This window comes from Quercus robur, chromosome 3, assembly GCF_932294415.1.
Source record: "Quercus robur chromosome 3, dhQueRobu3.1, whole genome shotgun sequence".
Lineage (NCBI taxonomy): Eukaryota > Viridiplantae > Streptophyta > Magnoliopsida > Fagales > Fagaceae > Quercus > Quercus robur.
In genome coordinates, this window is record NC_065536.1 from 45,261,144 (window position 1) to 45,283,242 (window position 22,099).

The 22,099-nt window shown below is 36.5% G+C and overlaps 2 protein-coding genes across 3 annotated transcripts; both read right to left on the bottom strand.

Annotated features, from left to right (window-relative positions):
* Positions 1–6,260: 6,260 nt before the first annotated feature.
* LOC126718055 (peptidyl-prolyl cis-trans isomerase FKBP19, chloroplastic) lies at positions 6,261–13,184 on the bottom strand. Of its 2 annotated transcripts, XM_050420094.1 has the most exons (11): positions 13,021–13,184; positions 12,857–12,929; positions 12,477–12,614; positions 11,650–11,735; positions 11,504–11,554; positions 11,122–11,202; positions 10,995–11,039; positions 10,538–10,593; positions 6,847–6,922; positions 6,619–6,766; positions 6,261–6,538 (listed from the first exon to the last, which is right to left on the bottom strand). In XM_050420094.1, exons 1-10 carry the CDS (start codon positions 13,066–13,068, stop codon positions 6,671–6,673), a joined length of 750 nt encoding a protein of 249 aa, XP_050276051.1. In that variant the 5' UTR covers positions 13,069–13,184; the 3' UTR covers positions 6,261–6,538; positions 6,619–6,670. The 2 variants fall into 2 exon arrangements, with proteins under 2 accessions (XP_050276051.1, XP_050276052.1); XM_050420095.1 differs by lacking the exon at positions 6,261–6,538 and having other exon boundaries at positions 6,678–6,766; positions 6,847–6,930.
* Positions 13,185–14,758: 1,574 nt separating this feature from the next.
* LOC126718056 (uncharacterized) lies at positions 14,759–18,140 on the bottom strand. The gene is made up of 7 exons (XM_050420096.1): positions 17,848–18,140; positions 16,955–17,126; positions 16,725–16,774; positions 16,260–16,560; positions 15,645–15,833; positions 15,368–15,550; positions 14,759–15,212 (listed from the first exon to the last, which is right to left on the bottom strand). Exons 1-7 carry the CDS (start codon positions 18,027–18,029, stop codon positions 14,967–14,969), a joined length of 1,323 nt encoding a protein of 440 aa, XP_050276053.1. The 5' UTR covers positions 18,030–18,140; the 3' UTR covers positions 14,759–14,966.
* Between the last annotated feature and the right edge of the window lie 3,959 nt (positions 18,141–22,099).

Genomic DNA, 22,099 nt, shown 5'->3' on the forward strand with positions numbered 1-22,099 from the left:
GTATCTCTCTGAATGGTGTCATGTGTCTAGTTCATAGTTGTAGGAAGGGCTGGATTACCGGCTCATCATCAAGTGGCGAAAATATTACATCAGGATAATCAATGCACTTGAACCGGGCTAATCAATTCCACATCTAAAATAGAACATGATCATCATTATGTTATGTATCCTGTCTACGTTTTGAAACAATGGGACACCAGGGGTCATATTTTGTGCCCACAACATTGAGCTAAGCGAGACTGTAAAGACCAAAGTATGTTGTAGGCATTGTAACTTAGCTCTCCCAAGTAGGAGTTTTTTCTCTCTCGTTAGTAAGAGCTCTTTCCTCCCTTAGTTCTTAACTAGGGGCTTCTCTTTTACTATACTAATCTCCGAGATTGGGCATGGTCAAGAATTAATTCATTGAAATGGAGCAGGCTGTACTAGATGGACTGCAGAATCTGCAACTCACTAAGGAAGAAGAGGAATGTATCCAGATCACGAAACAAGGCTGTGCTGAGCTTCTAGAGGAATGCTATCTAAGCCTCTTTGGGAAGCTTCAGTCAAGCAGGCAGCAGAACCAACGAGCTTTGAAAGGCACATTGAGAGTTGTCTGGAAAATGGGATCCGACTTGAGGATATTGGAGGTAGGCAATGGCATATTACAGTTTAAGTTCAGGTCAAGGTACCAGATGGAATGGGTAGAGAAAAATGGCCCATGGAATTTTGACAATAACTTGCTGCTATTGTGTTGATGGAGAAAAGGCCTCTCAGCAGCGAACATTACCTTCACGCACTCGCCATTTTAGGTCTAGGTGTGGGGGCTGCCGTTTGAGCTTATGTCTGAAAAATCCGGGAAAGACATCGGCAATAGTATCGGTATCTATGTTGAAACAGATAAAAGGTCAGGGCAAACAGATTAGGCGAAGTTTATGCGAATCCGAGTTGAGTTGCAAATCGACAAGCCACTTCGAAGGGGGGTACATTAAGAACATGGAAAATGAAAGGGTATGGGTAACTTTCAAGTATGAGAGGCTGCCCAATGGAAGTTTTAATGGGACTCAGTATAGAGTAAAAACCAAGAAGAATGACAATGCTGTGTTAAGCGGCGGAAGTGAAGAAACAAGACAGCCACCTTCGCTGGTGGTGATGGGAGACACGACGATTGACAGTGGCGGTGGAGTTCAAAAATCTAGTGGTTTTCAAGAAAATGAAAAAGCTGGTGACTGGGGTACCTGAGGTGATGATGGGAGGTTAGCTTGTCAGGCGGCTTGTCTTTCTCAGAGATGGGATAATCCTGAAGGGACTTTGCCTAACTTGGGGAAGGGAGATGTAGCACGTGAGCAAGGGAAGGTGCGGGACATAGCTAAGGCAAAAGGGAAGAATAAAATATGTGGGGATGAAATGTCTGTAGTGGGCCTACAAAAGGGCAGGAAAAAAGGGGATGAGTCAGAGGTGACAAGCCCACTAAAGCCAAAACGTGATATAAGTGAAGAGGATGTAGTGGGCTATATGGACGTGGGCCAAAGTGAAGAAAAGAGGCCCAATGCAAGGGGAAGTTGGAAGAAACTAGCCAGAGCACAAGGCCTGGCCGAGAATGGTAACGCAGCAACCCAAAAAAAGGAGGAAGTTAGGACAAAAAGGCCTAGGAAAATAGAGAAGCAAGAAGCAGAGGAGGTAAGGAAAAATAAGAAAAAGCATGAGGAAGCTTCGGACAGTGTTGTTCTTGTGATTGTTGAAACGACGATGATTGCGAGACAGCACCGTCGGGAGCCATGATTGTTTTATGCTGGAACTGTCGGGGGCTTGGGAACCCCCGATCAGTTGGTGCGTTGCGTGACTTAGTGCGACGTTGGGATCCTACAATCGTCTTCTTATTCGAGACGAAGAGAAAAAATTCAGGTATGCAAAAAGTTAAGGTAAAGGTTGGTTTTGAAAATGGGTTTTATGTCAAAGGAAAAGGAAAAGGAGGGGGCTTAGCTATGTTATGGAGAAGAGAGACAGACTTAGAAATTAAGAGCTACTCAAAGCACCATATTGACGCAGTGGTTACAGAGGAAGGAAGTGGCTTCAAGTGGAGGATAACTGGTTTTTATGGGCATTCGAAAACTCATCTTAGGAGGGAGTCTTGGAATTTCCTTGATACCTTAAACAACCAATATCATCTACCTTGGTTATGTTTAGGGGATTTTAATGAGATTCTATCAAGATAAGAAAAATAGGGCGGTGCTCAAAGATCATGGCAGCAAATTGTAAGTTTCAAAAATGTAATTGATCGATGTGAGTTTAGGGACATGGGGTATCGTGGCTCAAAATACACTTGGTGCAACCAACAAGAAGGACCAGACAGAATTTATATGAGGCTGGATCGTGCTTTTGCAATTGTGGAGTGGCTACAACATTTCCATAATATAAAGGTACACCATTTAGTTGATACTACCTCTGATCATACCCCACTCTTACTTACTGAAACTAGTACTATTTCTCAACAAAGGAAACGTAGATTTCACTTTGAAGCTATATGGATGAGAAGGGTAGATTGTAAGGATGTTATTGAGGAGGTTTGGAAGGATGGTTCAAGTAGAGGTACTCCGGATGGGCTCTGTAAGGGACTCAAACAATGTGCTTCAGCCTTGACAAGCTGGAGCAAATCCACTTTTGGGAGAATTCCAAAAAAGATTAAGGAAAAAAAGGAGGCTTTAGGAAGACTAATTGAGCATGATGATGACGGACAGAATGGGGTGGAAATCAATAGGCTTAGGAAGGAAGTTAATGAATTGTTGGATGATGAAGAGCTGTGGTGGCAGCAACGATCAAGGGTACAGTGGCTAAGAGAGGGAGACCACAATACTAAATACTTTTCACCATCGTGCATCGGAAAGAAGGAAAAAGAACACTATCAATGGGTTCTGGAATGAGGATGGATTATGGTGTAGCGACAAGGAAAGTATTGCAGCCACTGCCATAGCATACTTTGAAGACATATAATACAACCACCCATCCAGCCAGTGTTAATGAAGTGACAAACTTAATTCCAGCCAAGGTCACTAGGGAGATGAATAGCGATCTAACCCGTAATTTTACCATGGATGAGGTCAAAGCAACTCTCCAACAGATGCACCCTACAAAAGCCCCCGACTCGGATGGTATGTCAACTACTTTTTATCAAAAGTACGGGATATTGTTGGTTATGATGCTGCTAATATGGTTCTTAATGTGCTTAATTCCAATGCTCCATTTGCTAAAATAAATAGAACTAACATTGCTCTTGTGCCAAAAATTAAGAATCCATCCAGGATAAAAGATTTTTGTCCCATAAGTCTCAGTAATGTGGCTTATAAACTGATATCTAAAGTTCTTGCAAACCGCCTCAAAGCGGTTCTCCCTTCTTATATCAGAAAATCAAAGTGCCTTCTTGGCAGAGCGCCTCATTACAGACAACATACTAGTGGCTTTTGAGCTAATGCATTATTTGGATCATAAGAAGAGTGGGAAAGATGGTTATATGGCAGTTAAACTAGACATGAGCAAGGCCTATGACAGAGTAGAGTGGATCTTCATAGAAAAAGTCATGAGGAGGTTGGGTTTCCATGAGAGGTGGGTGGACTGGATTTTGAGGTGTATTACTACTGTATCTTATTTTGTCCTAATTAATGGTGAAAGTCATGGGTGCATCACACCATCGAGGGGGTTAAGGCAGGGAGACCCATTATTGTCATACCTTTTTTTGTTGTGTACGGAGGCCTTTTCAGACATGATTGTGGAAGCAAATAACAACCAGAGGCTTAGTGGCATTTCAATATGTAGGGGGAGCCCAAAAATCACCCATCTATTCTGCGCAAACAATAGATTATTATTTTGTAAGGCAGAAAGGCAAGAGAGCCAAACATTGGTGGAGATTTTGGGGCGGTATGAGATGGTTTCGGGGAAAAAAATTAATGCGGACAAGTGTTCAATCTTCTTTAGCCAAAATACAACACCCGATACAAGAAGGGAGGTTTTGTGCACTCTTGGCCCTATGCAAGACACAAGGCATGGTAAATACCTTGGCCTCCCCTCTAATTGGGAATTCAAAAAACCAAGTCTTTGTGGAAATAAAGGAGAAGATGGGGAAAAAACTATCAGGTTAGAAGGAAAAAATGCTCCCAATGGGTGGCAAGGAGATCTTAATTAAAACAGTGACTCAAGCTATCCCGACATACAGGATGAGTTGTTTCTTACTTCCGAAGGGTCTGTGTGAGGACTTGGAACAGATGATGAGAAACTTCTGGTGGGGTCAAAAGAACTAAGAAGCAAAGATGGCCTGGGTGGGGTGGAAGAAAATGTGTAAGTCTAAACTACAAGGAGGAATGGGCTTTCGCAATCTTAAGGCTTTCAACTTAGCTATGCTAGCTAAGTAGGGATGGCGGCTCCTTACCAACCCAAGCTCCTTAGTGGCTCAGCTTTATAGGGCCAAATATCACCCCACAGGTGATATCCTTGGTACAAAGCTTGGAAGTAATCTCTCGTATGCCTAGCGAAGTATCTATAACAAACTAGAAGTAATAAGGAAGGGCACTAGATGGAGGGTTGGAAATGGGAAAACGATCCACATTTGGGAGGATAAGTGGCTCCCTAACCCTACCACTTACAGAGTTTGCTCCCCCCAAAGAGACATAGATGATTTCCCAATGGTCTCATCTCTTATAGATGAGGATACAAAGCGTTGGAAGGCAAATCGGGTAAGGGCACTCTTCTACCCTTTTGAGGCAAAAACTAATACCACTAAGTTACAGCTTACCGAATGATAGTATAATCTAGTTGGGCAACAAGAAGGGTGTGTTTACGGTTAAAAGCGCGTACTATATGGCTTTGCCTTTGGTTGAAGAACCGGGTTTGGGTGAATGCTCGGGTGGCGACTATAGAGCCCCACTTTGGAGGAAAATGTGGCACCTTAAGCTTCTGGCCAAGTGAGAATATTTGCTTGGCGAGCTTATGTGAATGGACTGCTGACACGCATGAATATGGTGACAAGAGGTATTGATGTTGATGCAACCTGCCCTATATGTGGAAAAGAGGGAGAAAGTACAAAACATGCTCTTCTTTATTCAAAAAAAATTTGTGATGTCTGGTGGTTTTGGCAGTCTTGCCCGATAAATCTTTTGGCTGAAACAAATGATGTAGTGAATGTGGCATTGCGAATTATGGAAGCTAGAACCTGTCATGACTTGGAAATATTTTTTGTCATGGCGTGGTCGATTTGGTACAATCGGAATCAGGTGGCTCATAAGACTCAAGGTTCCCCTTCAATACATATTTGGGGTACTGCACAGCAAGCCCTTAATGACTATAATGTTGCTACAACTATCAATTTTCTTTGGCAGCAACCTCCGGAGGTTGGGTGGAGTGCACCTCCATCAGGTTTGCATAAGATAAATGGTGACGGTGCAACATCTGAAGATGGTAGACCCTCCAGTGTGGGCGTGGTAATTCAAGATTACAGAGGAGTGGTTGTGGCAGCAAGTGCAAAGGTACTGGCTGCACAATATGGCGTGGAAGTCACTGAAGCCTTAGCCGTGGAACAAGGGATTCTGCTAGCTCGACAAAAGATGCTCTCGCAAGTTATTCTTGAGTCTGACTCGCTCTCGGTCATTGATGCTATTTCCTCAAACTTGCCCCATGGAGAGTTGCAGCCCATTGTTCAAGGGATCCTTTTGCTGTCCTCTTCCTTTGATATTTGGAAAGTCAAGCACTTGAAAAGGGAATATAACAAAGTGGCTCATGAATTAGCCAAGTTGGCTAGAGAAACAAGGATGTCACAGACCTGGACCGAAATGGAGCCTCCTATGGTTCATCAACTTTGCCAAATTGATAGGGCTAAATGTTAGGTTTGTTTATGTTTTATGCCTGACTTTGTTGTACTTCAATTTCTGAAGTGTTTTAATGTTTTCAAGTGAAGTTTCACTTTCCAAAAAAAAAAAAAAAAAAAAAAAAAAGCTATGTTGTAGGCGTTTATTGCCCATATGGTAGGCTGCAAACCTAATTATTAGCCATGAAGGTTTCATAGCATCTCCATGGGCACAAATCTGATTAAGCAACACGTTTTTCATTTGCAACAGAACTTAAAGATCTGAGTTTTGAATGTTGTTCCGAGTGTTTAGGCACTTGGAAGGAAAGATGCTAGAGCTCTTTACATCAAATTTGGATGAATTTAACCATATTCATAGAAATGAATTCAATGCTAAGTCATTACCGGCATAAATGATACAGTCTTGGTCCAATGAGATATAGTTAAGATGATATAATACTAGTACAAGAATACAGTAAAACAAAAATTCTAATTACACAGGCTGGTGTGAAAATAACCTTTCTTGTACATCTTCATACTTTCTTGGGCAAGGACCAGTGGTAAATAAACTAATAGAAGCTGCTTACCATAATATTAGATCTCATGAAAAGGTATAAAAAGTAAATAAAAATATCTCTCTATCTTCGTGGAGATCATCTTTACGTTCATCAAGACCATGTTTTAACATTTATCATATTATGTCTCTGTGGCAGATCATGATCTTCCAGCACCCTGGATTAAAGAGCAGCTGAAATACATGAAAGCTATGAACCTTTTCCGAAGTAGAAGGACAAAACAGAACAAAAACTAACCTCTATGTTTCAGATTGTGGCATCTGTAACATATGTTGAACTTCACAGGTGATCAGTTTGATATGATTTTTAGGAGTTCAATATCAAACAAAAGAGTCTTGTCTATCAACCCTTGGTTCCTCAGTACAAAATCCAAAGCTCGTTGACCCTTTGAAACACATTGGCATTGTATCTTGTAAGGGTTCACAAAATTTTAATACAAGTATCAACAAAATACTCAAATTTTACCGAAAATGTTGTTGGTCTTGGGCCACTCTTGTTGTAATCATTGTCTGGATATCCCAGATCCGGCGGCACTATGATCCTGCAACACTGCAAAATGGATCATGAAATTTGCATACGATTTTCTTTTTCCCTCCCTCTTTTCCCAGGCTCAATGCAAGTATACATTTGCCAATACTACTAACCTAATTTTGTGCTCAAGGTCAAGAGAAAGCTGCATTAACAATATCCAGGAGCTCAAAATTTCATCCAAAAGAATATATGATTAAAGAGTGCACCAATTTGTGTGCTGGTATTAACTTGAAGGTATGGTGACTAGTATGCAGATAATGAGTCTATTAAGTTGGAGTTTGGCATCTCTAGTAGAACTGCATTTTGCAGATTTTTATATAATGAAATGCATTTTGTAAATTTTGGTAGTGCTTGACAAGTTTCTTGGCTTATGTGAAATGCATTTTGCAATTTTCGGTAGTGCTTGGATCTAGCGGTTTAGGAAGGCGAAGAAGGATGGATTGGGAATTGGGGCCTGGGATTGAGATTGTGGTTGAGATTCAGTGATAGTGGTGGTGGTGGTGGTGGTGGTGGTGGTGGTGGTGATGTGGTTGCAATTGGGGCTTGGATTGTGTTGAGAATAAGATTTTTATTTAGCAGAAAGATAGAATTCAAAATGAGGAAATTCGTTTAAAAATAGGGGTGGTCTCTACTGATGAAAAGATGACGAAGAGTTGCTTGACATGGTTTAGTCATGTTAAAAGGAGATTGATTAATGCATTGATGAGCAAGAGTGAGTTGATTCAAGTTGAGGGAATACAAAAAGGTAGAGAAATGCCAAAAATAACAGTAGTAAAAATAGTAATAAAGGACATGTCAATTAAGGAAGTAATAGAGAGTATGAATTTGGATAGAATAAAAATGTCGGAAATGCTTTATTGTTGTGGATCTATAGCCAAAGCTGACTCATTTGTTGAGGATCTATAGCTGACACCAACAATTTGGAAGAAAAGCTTGATTGTTTTTGTTGTTGTTGTTGTTGAGAGTCTTTTGTGTAATCACTGTAATTGGGTGGCCAAGAAGTCACCGTGCACGATGGCATGTGCAATTGCAGTTTCAGCCCTTTTTCCATTTGTTGTTAATGTGTGATCATGTTATACACAGTGGCTGGTGATCGGGTTGTATACAGTGGCTTTGGTGCATGGAAGTTTCAGAGATTTTATAGATTAATTTAGAAATTTGGGAAATAGATTAGGGGGCTATGCATGGTGGCTTGACTTCTTAGAATTTCTTTTTTGGGGGAAATTGTAGAGTTAAAAGAAATTGGTGAAACAAGAAGATTATTTTGTTTGTTTTTTTTATAGATCTCATTTTTTTTAGTTGGGGTTGTTATGTTTTCTTTTTAAAAAAGATATTGATTGGGTAATGGTTAAATTATTATTTAATGAGAAAAAAAAAAGCATTCTCCAATGACATAACTAAACACAATTTCATTCAGTATTATTACCCTTAAGAAAAAGTTTCAACGTAATACCAAATGCATTTTTTTCAAAGAGATGCATTATGTAATGAATTCATTATTTGGTTAGAATTCTTTATCCCAAAATGCAGTAGAGTTACCAAACACAGCTGAATTAATCCATAGAATGCAATCTTGGTACACTTTAGTGAATGCATCTAGAGAAAAAATACATTGATGGCCATTAGGGATTACGGACAGGAGCTTAGGCAGTTCCTTGAAATCACACCAAAGTAAAAAACCAGGCATACATGTCATTCAGTTGTAATCCTCTTTATATACTTAATGTGTGGCATGTGCATTGTGCACTACCTTTAAGCAAATGAGCTTTGACAGGTTCTTGAAATCACACTAAAGTAATAAACTAGGCATACATGTTGATTATTTGTAATCCTCTTTATATACTTGACTCATGGTGTTAGGATCTAGATTTTAGTTTGTTAATTCCTGTGACAAAAAGCACTTTAATGAGTTTCATATTCATTGAAAATAAGTAGGTTAGGTATTGGGTCAAGTTTCTGTCTAAAGATTGCAATTCATGAAGACTTCCTCAAAAACGATCACCAAGTCAGGCAGTAACCTTGCTTGACGCTCGCTCAAGCGAGATTACAGAATTTAGATTCCTGGCCTTTCTTAGACACAGTTTAACCTAAACTAGTAAACTTGAATCTACATATAGATATCTTTCATGTGCGATTTTTAAAGTGACAGAGGCAACAATTCTAATACCTATGAGAGAGCCTAAATTTCCTCAAGTCTAAACCGTCAAAAAGCCTCTCCTTGAGCTTACCTTTGATTTTCTCTCTGTAATTTATCCTCAAACCACAAATATCCTCAATACCTTTACTTTTTTAGTAGAAAGTAGAAACCATCCAGAGATTTTTTTAGAGTGCCGGTGTTTCAAGTTGATGCGGATAAGTTCCTTTGTGGAGAAAGTTCTATAGAAGGATTTTGGAGTTCTGGAGCCAATAATCAGGAGGCAAACGGGTTGCTTGTTGAGCTAAAAAGTCTGACAGCACATGCTATTACAACAAAGTCATGTCTATTTTACAAAGGTTCTGTGAGTATAAAATAATTTTAACTATTTCTTCTATAGTGGAAATTTCTTGTGAAGTTAGTCATCCTCTTAAGTGGTTTTTCTTTTGAAGAGTTCTTCAAAAGTTTTCCACTTCATAACCAAAATCTGTGGGTTTTTATTTATTTATTTTATAATTGCTTTGGATTGTGGTTGTTACTATGGTTGTGTTAATTTTTATGCAGTTAATTTCGGACATATGAGATAATTAATCCATTACTTCATTAAGTGGGGTTGATATAACCTTCATACCTCCACTTGTTTGGTAGAAACCCTCCAGAGAGTTCTTTGGAGCGTCTGAGTTCTGGTTGATGCAGATGAATTCATTCATGTAGGAAGTTCTATAGCAGGATCTCAGAATTCTAGTCGCTGAGGTAGGAGACAAATGGTTTGCTTGCTGAGATTACAAGTCATGTCATATTACCCAGAGAGGTTTTCCTTTTGAAGAGTTTTTCAAAAGTTTTCTTCGTGTTTTCTTTTTACTTTTTAATTGTTTTGGATTGTAGTGATTATTACTTAGTTGTGTCAGTTAATTTTGAGCATATGCAATAATTAATCTGTTACTTTGTTAACTAGAATCACTATAGACTTCATACCTCTACCTGTTTGGTGGAAACCCTCCAAGGAGTTCTTTGGAGTGTCAGAGTTTTGGGTTGATGCAAATGAGTTCATTTGTGGGGGAATTTCTATTAAAAAATTCTAGAGTTCTGGAGTCGCTGAGGTGAGAGGCAAACAGGCTACTTGCTGAGATTACAAGTCATGTTTAGTCTACAAAGGTTTTGTGACTATAGTCTAATCATAACTGTTTCTTCATTTGTGGAAATTTCATATGGGTTTGGTTACCCTGGAGTGGTTTCTCATTTGGAAAATTCTTCAAAAGTTTTCCAATTCGTCACCAAAATCTGTATGTTCTTTTTATTACTAAGGATTGTGGTGATGATTACTGTAGTTGTGTTAATTGTTAAGCTATTACATATGTGATAATTAATCCATTACTTAATTCACATGGCAGGTGCACTACTTTTAATGCAACTGTTCAAAAATTTTGTGGATCACTCAGAAAATAGCATAGTCTAAATAGGCTATATATTTTAGAAAAGTAGATGCAGCACCTTCTAATGCCACCCGGAGCCATGCCTGAAACAGCTTCTTCAAAAGCTGGTATTACCTGAAGATTCAAGAGAAACAGAGCACCATTAGAAGCCTCAATTTTGAAAGTCCAACTGAATAACAATATGGCCAAGTAATCATTAGCATCCCAATTGAATCCAATTCCCAAAGTGGCACTTCCCTACTGAATCTTGACTTACAAAGTTGCACTATAGAATTTAACAATAAGCAGTAGCTTCTTATATAATTCCATACTTAAAAAAAATAATAATAATAAATAATTAAATAGTTCATCAACATGAGATAGACATGCATTAACTTGAGCCAAGATTTAGAAATGAAATCAAATTCATAGCAGAATAGGAATTTGAGGAGACACAGTACTTCTCCACTCCATCTTATACAAGATGGAAGAAAAACATTGTTTATTGATCAAATGGGGAAAAGAATATTCCTCACCTCTTGAGATCCTATTCTAAATTTGAAGAAGTCCTTGTCATCACCCTGAAATTAAGCACTTAAATATCATTGTGTTCTAGTTGAGTATAGTAGAAACTCCAGTCAAAGGATGATAAGCATTCCATACCACAAAGGAGCCACCCTTTGTCTTGTTTCGGGCTTCAAATATACGGCCATAATAACCGATGGTGTAACCATCCCAATCAACCTAGAACAACACCATTGCCCATAGCTGCTTCAGTTAGAAAATTTGAGAATAAAACAACTTAGAATTGAACTTCAATGTTGCATGGCGTATATTGTACTAAATTCAGCTCACCATTTTCTCAAATGTTCATGTATCAACTCTATCAGACTTAAGACAGATGACTCCATGCATACTTTTACATATAATTGGGGATATGGAACTAATGCAGTCTAAAATTTCTCTTTAAATGAATGAGATTAGGCTCCAAGTCTTGGCTAACTTAACATTATGAAAAAATGCATATGAAAAATTAGTGGCTTACCACTACAGTCTCTCCCATCTTTGGTATGGGGCCATTTCCTACTCGCAAGTCCTGCATTCTCATATATATGTTGTTAGAACAGATAATTATGATGCTTGTGCACTTAAAACATTTTTGGAGGCCTTATGTATTTTTCATCTGGCAACCTTATACTGAAGACCTGATTCTGTCTCTGTGTAGTCCGGATAACGCATTTTAGTCTTGCCGTAGTCCTTTCCCCTAAGTGCTGGCACTGTAATCCCAAACATGGTGCTCATAGTTAGTATTTAGCACTAAAAAGCCTCCCATATATTAACATATTTGATTCTTAACAAATTAAGATTACCCAATGGTCCACAATCATATGACTGTGAGATACAAAGCAAAGCAAAGCAATATGCTATAGTTAAATCCACTGAAATCAACCTAGGTTACCTACAGCATAAATAGGGTAAACATCGACTATCAAAAAATTCAAAATTAAAGAAATTAGACTATATTCAATGAAAACTCTAAATGACCCATAAAATCATATGAATGAGAGGAAGGACAAGGAAGAGTCCTAAGTGATGGCCAAGCTAAACTATTAACATGTAAGAACACATACCCAAAGGAGTCATGTCATCTCTTATTTCAGCCAAAGCTGGCAGATGGATTATCAAGCCATGATCACAAATGCAAAATAATTAAGGAATTCAATTGTTTAGATTTTAGTCGAAATTTAAGGCTCTAATATAGCCTTGCAGAATCTCTGAAGTTGATATAATTTGGAACCTTATTATTGTAAGGCTAATAAAGCAGGTGATTGGTAAGATAAAGAAGGCTAACAGGACCTTCATTCATTCATATATAATCAAGCTAAAAGAGTGAGGCATTGCTTATCCATCCAAATTCGACATTAATTTTTTGATGAAACCACGATTTGCTTACAGAATTTTCCAGTAACAAAAAAACAATGCTCGCGTGCACAAATATAGTGAGGTATGTAAATTACTGTCAGCATATTCAGCTGCCACAGATACTCCATTTATTGAAGCATTCGACCAGAATCCAGCAGCAAGCATCCCAACTGATGAAATCAAAACTTTCCTTCGCTCGACGACTTTCCCATAAGCCCTGGGGTCTGGGTCTCCTTTAAGATTCAGAAACAAAGTATTATTAAACAGTGCAACTTCAAAACAAGCACTTTTACAATTATTGATTCACTAAAATTTTTCCACTTTGCACACAAAACATATAGAAGAAAGCTAGAAAATAATGCAGATAACTGAAAACCCTCAAAACGGTTTTATTAACTTCTATTTTTGAAGTATATAATTATTGAAGATTGGTAATTGTGGGAGAAATAGAAGGGTTGAGAACAAACAAACTAACCGCATGAAGTGGGAACTGAAAAGGAGTGAGGTTGGTGAAGAGATTGAGGAGTAATTGAAACTCTGGAGCATCCCTGAGATGAGATATGAATTGAATTGAAGTGAGTCAAATGAGATGAGATGAGAAAAAGAAAGACGGTAGACGTAGTAGTACTTAGTACTTACTATGTTTGAAGATAACGGTAGAGAAACAACCCCTGAAATCCACGCCATTACTAATTATCAATACAATAAAGATTGCCTGTCAACTTTAGCAGTTTCTAGTTTCTAGTTTCTAGAGAGAGGGAGGGATGGGGGCCTTTCGCGCGAAGATAACGACCTTAGTTTAGAGCTGTGTCTTTGTGGCTCATTGCCACCTTCTGGTTGTTATTGGGCTTTACTTCTCCACATGGGCCCATAAAAAAGGGCCACTCATTTAAAAAAAAACAAAAATTTGTTAATTAGCTTAATTAATAAAATCACTTCCATAACTTTATATTTCTTAATCTTTATTTAACTAACAAGATTAGAACAGAAAACTCTTTTTATCTGATATATATATATATATATATATATATATAATGGAAGTTGCAGAATTTTATTGCTAAAAAAATATAACTAAAAGAGAGTACATACTAAAAGAGAACACATGTATGAAAAGTAGATAACACATTTATGAAAATTAACAAACAAATGAAGAAGGGTGATTACAAACTATCTAAGCTCTTCTAGATCCTGCCACAATGGAACCAAAAAATCTCAAATATATACACCAAACTCATGGCCAGAAAGTAACCCACGGAGGGACCCATAAGTAGGAATGACCAAAACCCGATGGGCAACAAGTACCTGACTTGGCCGATAGGTATTAGTTTTGCCCAACTTGAGAGGGAATTCAAGCAACTTGGGTAAGTTTTTACTTGCACTTGAATCTAGTAGGCTGGCAAAACCCCTTACACACTAGTATTATATTTTTTGGTTCTATTTTTGGTTTTGGTAAAAGGAAGAAAAAAATTTCCCCCTTTTACCAATACCAAAAAAAAAAAAAAAAAAAAAAAAAACCCTAGTATGGAAGGGGCTTTGCCCGACCCCTGCATTTTCCCAAGAGAGCCAGTTAACTCTTCCAAACCAAAAAAGTAAAAACTCAAGTCAAGTCAAGTTTGGTGGAGATCGATAGAATTCTGATTGAGCAAAGGAGTGGCTCATAGCCACCTAAGGCGGCAAGCTATGGCTAGCCTCCCCCAAAACAAGACTAACGAAAGGGCACCAATCTACTCAATATTACTAGTGGAGATTGATAGAATTCTAATTGAGCAATGGAGTGACTTACAGCCACCTAAGGCGGCAAGCTATGGCTAGCCTCCATCGAAACAAAGCTAACAAAAGGGCACCAATCTACTTAATATTAATCTTCTTTTCCCAATACATAACGGACAATGTTTTATTTTTCCAAACTGGTTTCAAAAGAATCTCATCCAATTTATATGTGGCAATTTTAAAAAAATATTTCATGTGTATTAAATCAAATAACTCATTAAATTATTTAAAAACATGGACACATGACTAAAAGTACATTTGAATGGTTTGAAATAGTTTTTCTCTAAACTGGTTTGAAGGTAGACTCTATCCATACTGATAACAGTTTACAAATTAGACCTAGTTAATGTTCAAGGATGCTTTGAAAGAATCACCAGGAGCAGGATTATTATGTCCTTAATGTAGTTTTAGTACAGAATTAACCATTCAATAAGCTTCATTAAATAACACGTCCAAATCCTGTTGGTAGGTAAACAAGCTAGGTTCTCTTGGGCAAATGCAGAAGTCACTGAATCAGACCCTCATTCTCCTGGGCCACCTAATCGAAGTAACTTCTTGATTGAGGAAAGAGGAGAGATTATCAGCACCAGTAACTTTCACAAAATACTTCCCCCAAAACACTGAAACATTTTATAGATCATTACTAATCTTTACAAATCAGAAAATGATGCAATCAAACCTCACATAATAAACGTACTCGTACAAAATACATCCTTATCGTCTTATAGTGCATTCATCAACTACATTTACAGCAGGATTGAGCACCCCACGGGTTTTATTAACTTTGCATCGCCCCAAATAAGCAACCATGACGCTCACAGGCTGACTAATTTAAGAGAGTTCGCCTTCTCTTGCAGGGTATCGAGCAGGCTGTCAAAACTTTTCTTAAAGGAATCCACACCTTCAAGTTCAAGCTGGGTGCCAACATCGCTCCAGTCAATGCCCAATTTTTCGAGTGCACTGTAAACGCCTTCAGCCTCAGATACATTTGAATCAATTGTCCTTGAAACAGCACCATGATCAATAAATGCTTGAAGAGCTTGGTCAGGCATGGTTGACACCTACACAGAAAAATGACAACAAATATGAAGAAGATGACTTTTTAATTTAACAAAATTGAGTTTGAAAATCATAAACTTCCATTCTAATTTTCATCAAAGGCTATAAGGCCATAAGCATATAACAAAATTGAGGTATGATAGATGTGTTGGCTCACCGTGTCAGGTCCAATGAGAGGAGCAACATATAAGGTGTCAGGGTAGGCAGGGTTCTTAACACTGGTTGAGGCCCACAGCAGCCTCTGCTTCTTGGCACCTTTTTTCACCAGAGCTTCCCATCTTGGACCAGAGAATTTCTTCTGGTAGAGCTTGTATGCCAAGGCTGCTTGAGCAACTGCAGCCTGAAAAGCAGTGATTAGCCATGTCATTAGCAAATCTCTAAATTCTAGGTTTCTAATTCCCCCACAGGAAAATTAGAATTCACAATCTAGTTACCTTTCCTCGAATATCAAGGGCCTCTGGGGTTCCAATCTTCTCAAGCTTCTTGTCAATGAGGGTATCTACTCGACTGACAAAGAAGGAAGCAACACTGGTTACTTTGGAGAGGTCATTTAAGCCAGAAGCTTCAAGACCATCCAAGTAAGCATCAATGACTGCTTCATATCTAGAAAGAGAGAATATGAGCTGTGCAAACACAACAGAAGGAGATGGTTAGAATGGTACCAAATGGAAATGAAATCAAACTTAGAAAATTATGATACGAGTTCATAATACTACCACTTTATCTGTCACATAACCAAAATGACAAAATGCTGTAAATATTCCATTTTCATCATGCCTAGAAAAGCTTTGTCAATCAAGGAGATCATGATATTCCTTACAAAGACTACCTCACTTAGTAATGGCCAAATAAACCTAGAATACTACAATCACTTTGTAATCATAATCTATTACAAGTGATGGTCCAATAGTACACTATAGACATAGAGAAGTGAGGGATATAGCCAAATACAATCCAAGATCACATAAAGCAAAACTACCAAAGTCTACTAAATGCTGTAGAGTTTCTTTTAAGCTAAGCATGAATGTGTAGAATGAACTACTACTTACTGTCACATTCACGCTTATGCCAAGCGAAATAACATCCTTAATAGAGGGAACGCATGCAGCTGTAGCAGGAATCTTGATGTAAACGTTGCGCCGATCAACCACTTTATGGAGCCATTTTGCAGCATCTACAGTCCCTTTAGTCTCATCCGCAAGTCTGGGGGACACTTCAACAGAAACATAACCATCGGCAGCATTTGTTTGATCATAAATTGGCTCAAAAAGTTTGCATGCATCTTGAATGTCCTTCACCACAAGTTCCCAGTATGCAGCTTCAATGTCTTTTCCTGATTGAACAAGTTCCCTGCAGATTCAAGTAATTCAAGGTTGGATTTATAGCCACATAAACTACCTGCTGGAATGACAATAATCAAAGAAAAGCACATCTAATTTCCAGATATCCGAAGTCAGCAGCAACCAGCACACCAGTAAGAGTTATGCATACATCACGCCACACACACACACTACCTGAATTGGTCATTGTAAGCATTTGAAGATGATATTGCTTTCTGGAAGATCTGCGATCATGTATATTAAAAATTAGTTACATGGGATTAGAAGTGATAAATTAAAACTGCATAAAAAGCATCTTTAGATACAATTCTATAAGTATAACTGATCTTCATGGTTTCATCCCCACCCCCCTCCCCAAAGAAAAAAGAGAAAAGTTTTAATATTAATAATATGAGCATAATTACCGCTGGGTTGCTAGTAACACCTCTAACACCACTTGCAATTAGAGGAAGCAGATCTGTAACAGGCCGGCAGAGGTTATCATACCATGGACTCTGCCCTTCCTTCTCATAGAGATCATGAAGAACTGTTCTCTTCACTGGAGTTCCATTTCCATCAGCATTGGAACACTTGACACTGTAAGAACAACTAATATATAAGAATCCAAAGTTTACAATTCAAGATTAAGAGGACTACCATGCAACAACCACAGATTACAAATACATCAAAAAAAAATATATATATATATATATATTATAGCAATCTAAGATTTAAAAAACTAACGAACATAATATAGAATTAATGTCAAAATATTATGTAACGCTGAGTATCAATATTTGGATGATATCTAGTAATCAAGAACCATGAGCGCATACAGAATTAAGCCTTACAAATGATGCATTTTGAATGGTACATATTATGCATCGTAAGCAGGTAATCATTCACAATTCTCTCAGAACTTGAAAGGAAATCAATATTTATAAATTTTTTGAACCAGAAGAGCAACCAGTCCACGTATAGAGTGCACGTTGAAAGTTTGAGACATTAAACAAACAGATGGAGATTGTCACTCTTAGTATGTCTAAAAAATGTCACCTTTCAGGAGAATAACAAAGAACCCTCTTTTGTTCTAAATTTCTAATAGTAAATCAAAGATCCCAACTCATTTTCCCTTGAAAAAATGAATTGAAAAAAAAATGGGTGACTGTCAAATTGCAAAATATGCACAATATGATTGTAAATCAGATCATTACCATAATAAAAGTTTCAAATCACAATCGCCACAAAGACATGCACAAAAAACCCACGATAACAATATTAGCAGCTAAGAAAATAACAAGTAAAAGAGCAAACATACACCAAAGGGCCCCTCAAAGCTGGGTTGCTCCTCACGGCTAATTTGGAAGACGAAACTTTGGCGTTGAAATCACTGCTCCTGTAGAAACCAATCAAGATCTTAGGCTGTGCAGATCTGGGTTTCAACGTAGAGGATACAGAGGCGGCTTGGCTCGGAGTTGAGAGCCTGGAAATAGTAGCCATGGAGGATCAAACGCAACACAGACAGAGAGGGTAGGTGAAGGTGAGAGAGAGAGCGTTTTGCGTGTGTTTATAATTATATATTACGCTATGATACAAACGATGATAATGGACATGTACCTAGGACTATATATGGTTTTTTGCTTGGTTTGGTTGGTTCAAGTTTTACCCCCTTGATCCGTGTCAGCAAAATCAGCTCTCTATTTGACCAAACGGGCAGGTAGAGATTGTGACTTTGTGAGAGGTGGCTGTTTAATCATTAATGTTAATAAGGTGAGAACATTTGGTGAGTTTTGTTTTGTTTTCTTTGTGACTTTTTGTACATGTGACTCTCATCTCATTGCTGACCTCGTAATTTCTTTCTATAAAATTAGATAAATCTGCTAATTTTGCAACTTTATCATCCGTTTACAGTCGGCTAGCTTTTATCTTTTAGGTATAATTTTTTAAAAAAAAAAAATAATTTTTTAAAGTTTCTCAAAAAAAAAAAAAAAAAGGTATAATTTTTTAAAATTTTATGTTTTTTTTTTAATTTTTTTAAAATACAAATATATTCTAGTACATTTTCAATAATTTTTTTTAATAAAAATTTAGATAAATTATTTTCAAACAAACATATAGAGTTATTCTAATGGCTGACTTAAAGCATTGTGAGGCTTAAGGCGGCAACTTTAAGTGAAGACAATTCTTATATTTTAAATTTTAATAAAAAATTTATTTAACTTTTGATATATTTTTTTCTTTCAAAATATATTTTTATTGATTCAAAATTACAAATAGTATTTGTGTGTGGGATATTAATGAATTATACACTAAAACTGAGAAAACTCAAGTCATTGCCACATCCAATGAAAATAATCTTCTTTTTTTGGTTTTTCTTGGATAAAAAAAAATTATTATTTTTATTTATTGGCTAATATTTGGAGTTTAATTAATACTCTCATTGGTAGGTAGATATGTCTATTTGTTAAAATTTGAGGGCCTTTTTTCATAGGAAGCCCTAGACGGTTACCTATTTGCCTCATACCTTCAGCCCACCCTGGTCACTCTCCATCACCAATTTTTTTTTTTTTTAGGGGATCTGTCTCCATTTTATTGGGTTCCAGTTAATATTTTGACAGGTTCACCAAAAAAGAAAAAAAGAAAAAATAATAATTATGTTGACAATTACTTCAAAAAGAAAATTATAATTTGAACTCGATATGTAATCCCTTCTATTTGCATTAAGATTATTACTTATTTAGATATTAGTATTCTCTTAAGGCCTTGAAAGAAGATTTTAAGTTTTTAACATTAAAAAGGGAGAAAAAAACTTTTGCACTTCTGTGGTAGGATAAGAACAAGTGTTGTTACTCTAAATAAGACTAGTGAGGATGTTAATTAACAATTTAGTTGAGGCAGATACATGATCTTGAAAGGTGGAAAAATTAGGAACTAGAACATTTTTTATTTTTTTTTTAAAGGGGGGGAGAACAGAGAAAGAGAAATTATAGTAATTTTGGAAAATGAAACATTTTATCTCAAGTTATAGTAATTTTATATTAGCTTTCATATACCAAAGGAAATGACTCATGTAAGAAACTAAGAATTGTTTGTTTCGCATATAAGTATATTCTTTTCTTTGAAAACCTAGCTTGTCCTTTAACCAAGCGTGCCTCAATTTAATTATAAGAAAACTCTAACTACTTATAATAACTTTATATTGCATTTTCAATCTCTAAAATTGAGGCATGCCTCACCAAGTTTTACAAGAGTGTAAAAATCTGAAGAATTTATATCAGGGGCAGAAGAAGACACTATTTTTTGTTGGATAAAAAGACGAAGACAGAATAGTACAAGAGTTCTTTGAAGAATAGATGTGACTATGCACGTAAGACCTAAAGTTGAAACTTAGAAAGAGAAAGAAAGTTTGTTCTGTTCTGTTTCTGTATAATAATGTATTAATGTTAGTACGATTATAACAGGAGTAATGGGACAGCAGGTAGGGTTTGAGTTCAACCCAATGACATTTTGGGTCAAAATTATCTAAACTTGAAGGACCTATCCAAGACCCATGACGGGCTTGGTTGATCCTTAAGTACCTCCCGGCTCCCCCTCCTGGTTTTTTACTTTTTTTTTTTTTTTAACATTAAAAGTAGATTGTTTGAATTTTTTTTGTTGGAATGATTGATTGATTAATTAGTAACATGAAAAGTCATAAAAATATCAACAATTAAAGCTACTTGCAACTATTAAAAATCAAAATAACTTCATCAAATTATATCCAAATGAAGCTAAGAACATTGTAACTCAACATATTCAAGTCACAAGATTAACACAATTTATTACAATCAATTAAAGGAGAAGTCTTACATTTAGAGGAAATTGACCTTCATAGCATTTTAATATATATGCAACTACAAAAGCACCAAAATCAACAAAAAAATTGAAATCATCTTACCAAGGTTACGTTAGTAAGGGAAATATGGGAGTGATTAGTTTAACCTAGAGTTTGTCAGTCGACAAAAAATTCAAACTATTAACAATGTTAAGTCAAGGTTGGCCATTGGGGTTGAAATGTTATTTTGACTAAAGTTTTGGACTGAAGAAGTGTCATTGCCTTAAATCTTAAGTGAGGTTGTTGTAATTTACGCTTAGATAAATTTTAAAATTAATTAAATGAGGACCTGTAAGAATAAAAGATAATAAATAGCAATAAAATTATATTGAACTTATTGATATGTTTGGATCCCCCTTTAATGAACCAAGTTCAAGTTGACCCATTTTTTACCAGCCAATGCCAATCCCTCAACTCATGTATATATATAGTTCTAGTGAGTTGATGGTTCAAGTCCAAATTTGCCATGCTACTTTGTATTACAGGTCTCAACTAGCCACCACCCAAAGTCATCGCTAATAGTTTTGGGTCTTGTTGTGGGGGTATATCTTGAGTTCAAATTCTCCAAGACAACAACATGACATTAGTTTGGTTGCAAGACTATTGTTGCCCGCCACATAAGAATTTAGAGAATATTAAAGTTAGGCTCTGGATTATGGCTCAACCTACCTGAGGCTGAGGGAGTGCCTGTAAATCTCTGTGTATAATCCCATATTTAGTGGCTTCATGTGGGCCCTTCAAACAGTAGTTTCTTAGTAAATAAGGTTTACAATATTAATCATGCCCATATAAAATTACAATGAATATTTAACCCTCCTCACCCCCCCCCCCCCCCCCACCCCCAAAAAAAAAAAAAAATCTCTCAAGATGCTAAGATAATATGCATAATTAAAAGAAAATTTCTGTTCTTTTTAATTTGAAAAAGCAATTTCTATCTTTAGTCGACTTCACACTTTTTTATGAATGAACAAACACAACTGAATACTTCAACATATGAAGCCTTGGGTTTGGTGCAGATGTGAAAATATCCCTTTTTTTTTATTGTTTAAAACTTTATAATTACATAATGTTTTGTTTTTGATAGATTCAATAGATCTGAAACCTATGGCATTTATTTTAGGTGCCTTATTTGATGACAAAATAATTTATCAATAGAGTTAATAAAAATTCATATATATTTGTTGAGGTTGAAATCAGCTATTTGCAAAAGGGAAGTTTGAATTGGATATTAAGGATGTGTTTAACAAAAATTAAAAAGTTAACTTATTTTACTATTTTACATTAATTGTTTTTTTTTTTTTTTCCCATAAAAACTTTCTTTAAATGAATTGTTAGCCAATACCCTAAGGGCATCCGTTAGCATTTTTCTTTTACTATTTAGCTTATTTTTATTATTATTTAGGGACTCCATTGCACTTTTTGGTACTATTTATGGGTCTCACTATACTATTTTAGCTAATTTTTACCTTTATTTACAATACTTTCAGTAAAAAATTTTCAGTTTCAACATCTTTTCCCATAAAAACTTTCTTTAAATGGATTGTTAACCAATACCCTAAGGGCATCCGTTAGCATTTTTCTTTTACTATTTAGCTTATTTTTACTATTATTTATGGACTCCATTACACTTTTTGGTATTATTCATAGGTCTCATTATACTATTTTAACTAACTTTTACCTTTATCTACAGTACTTT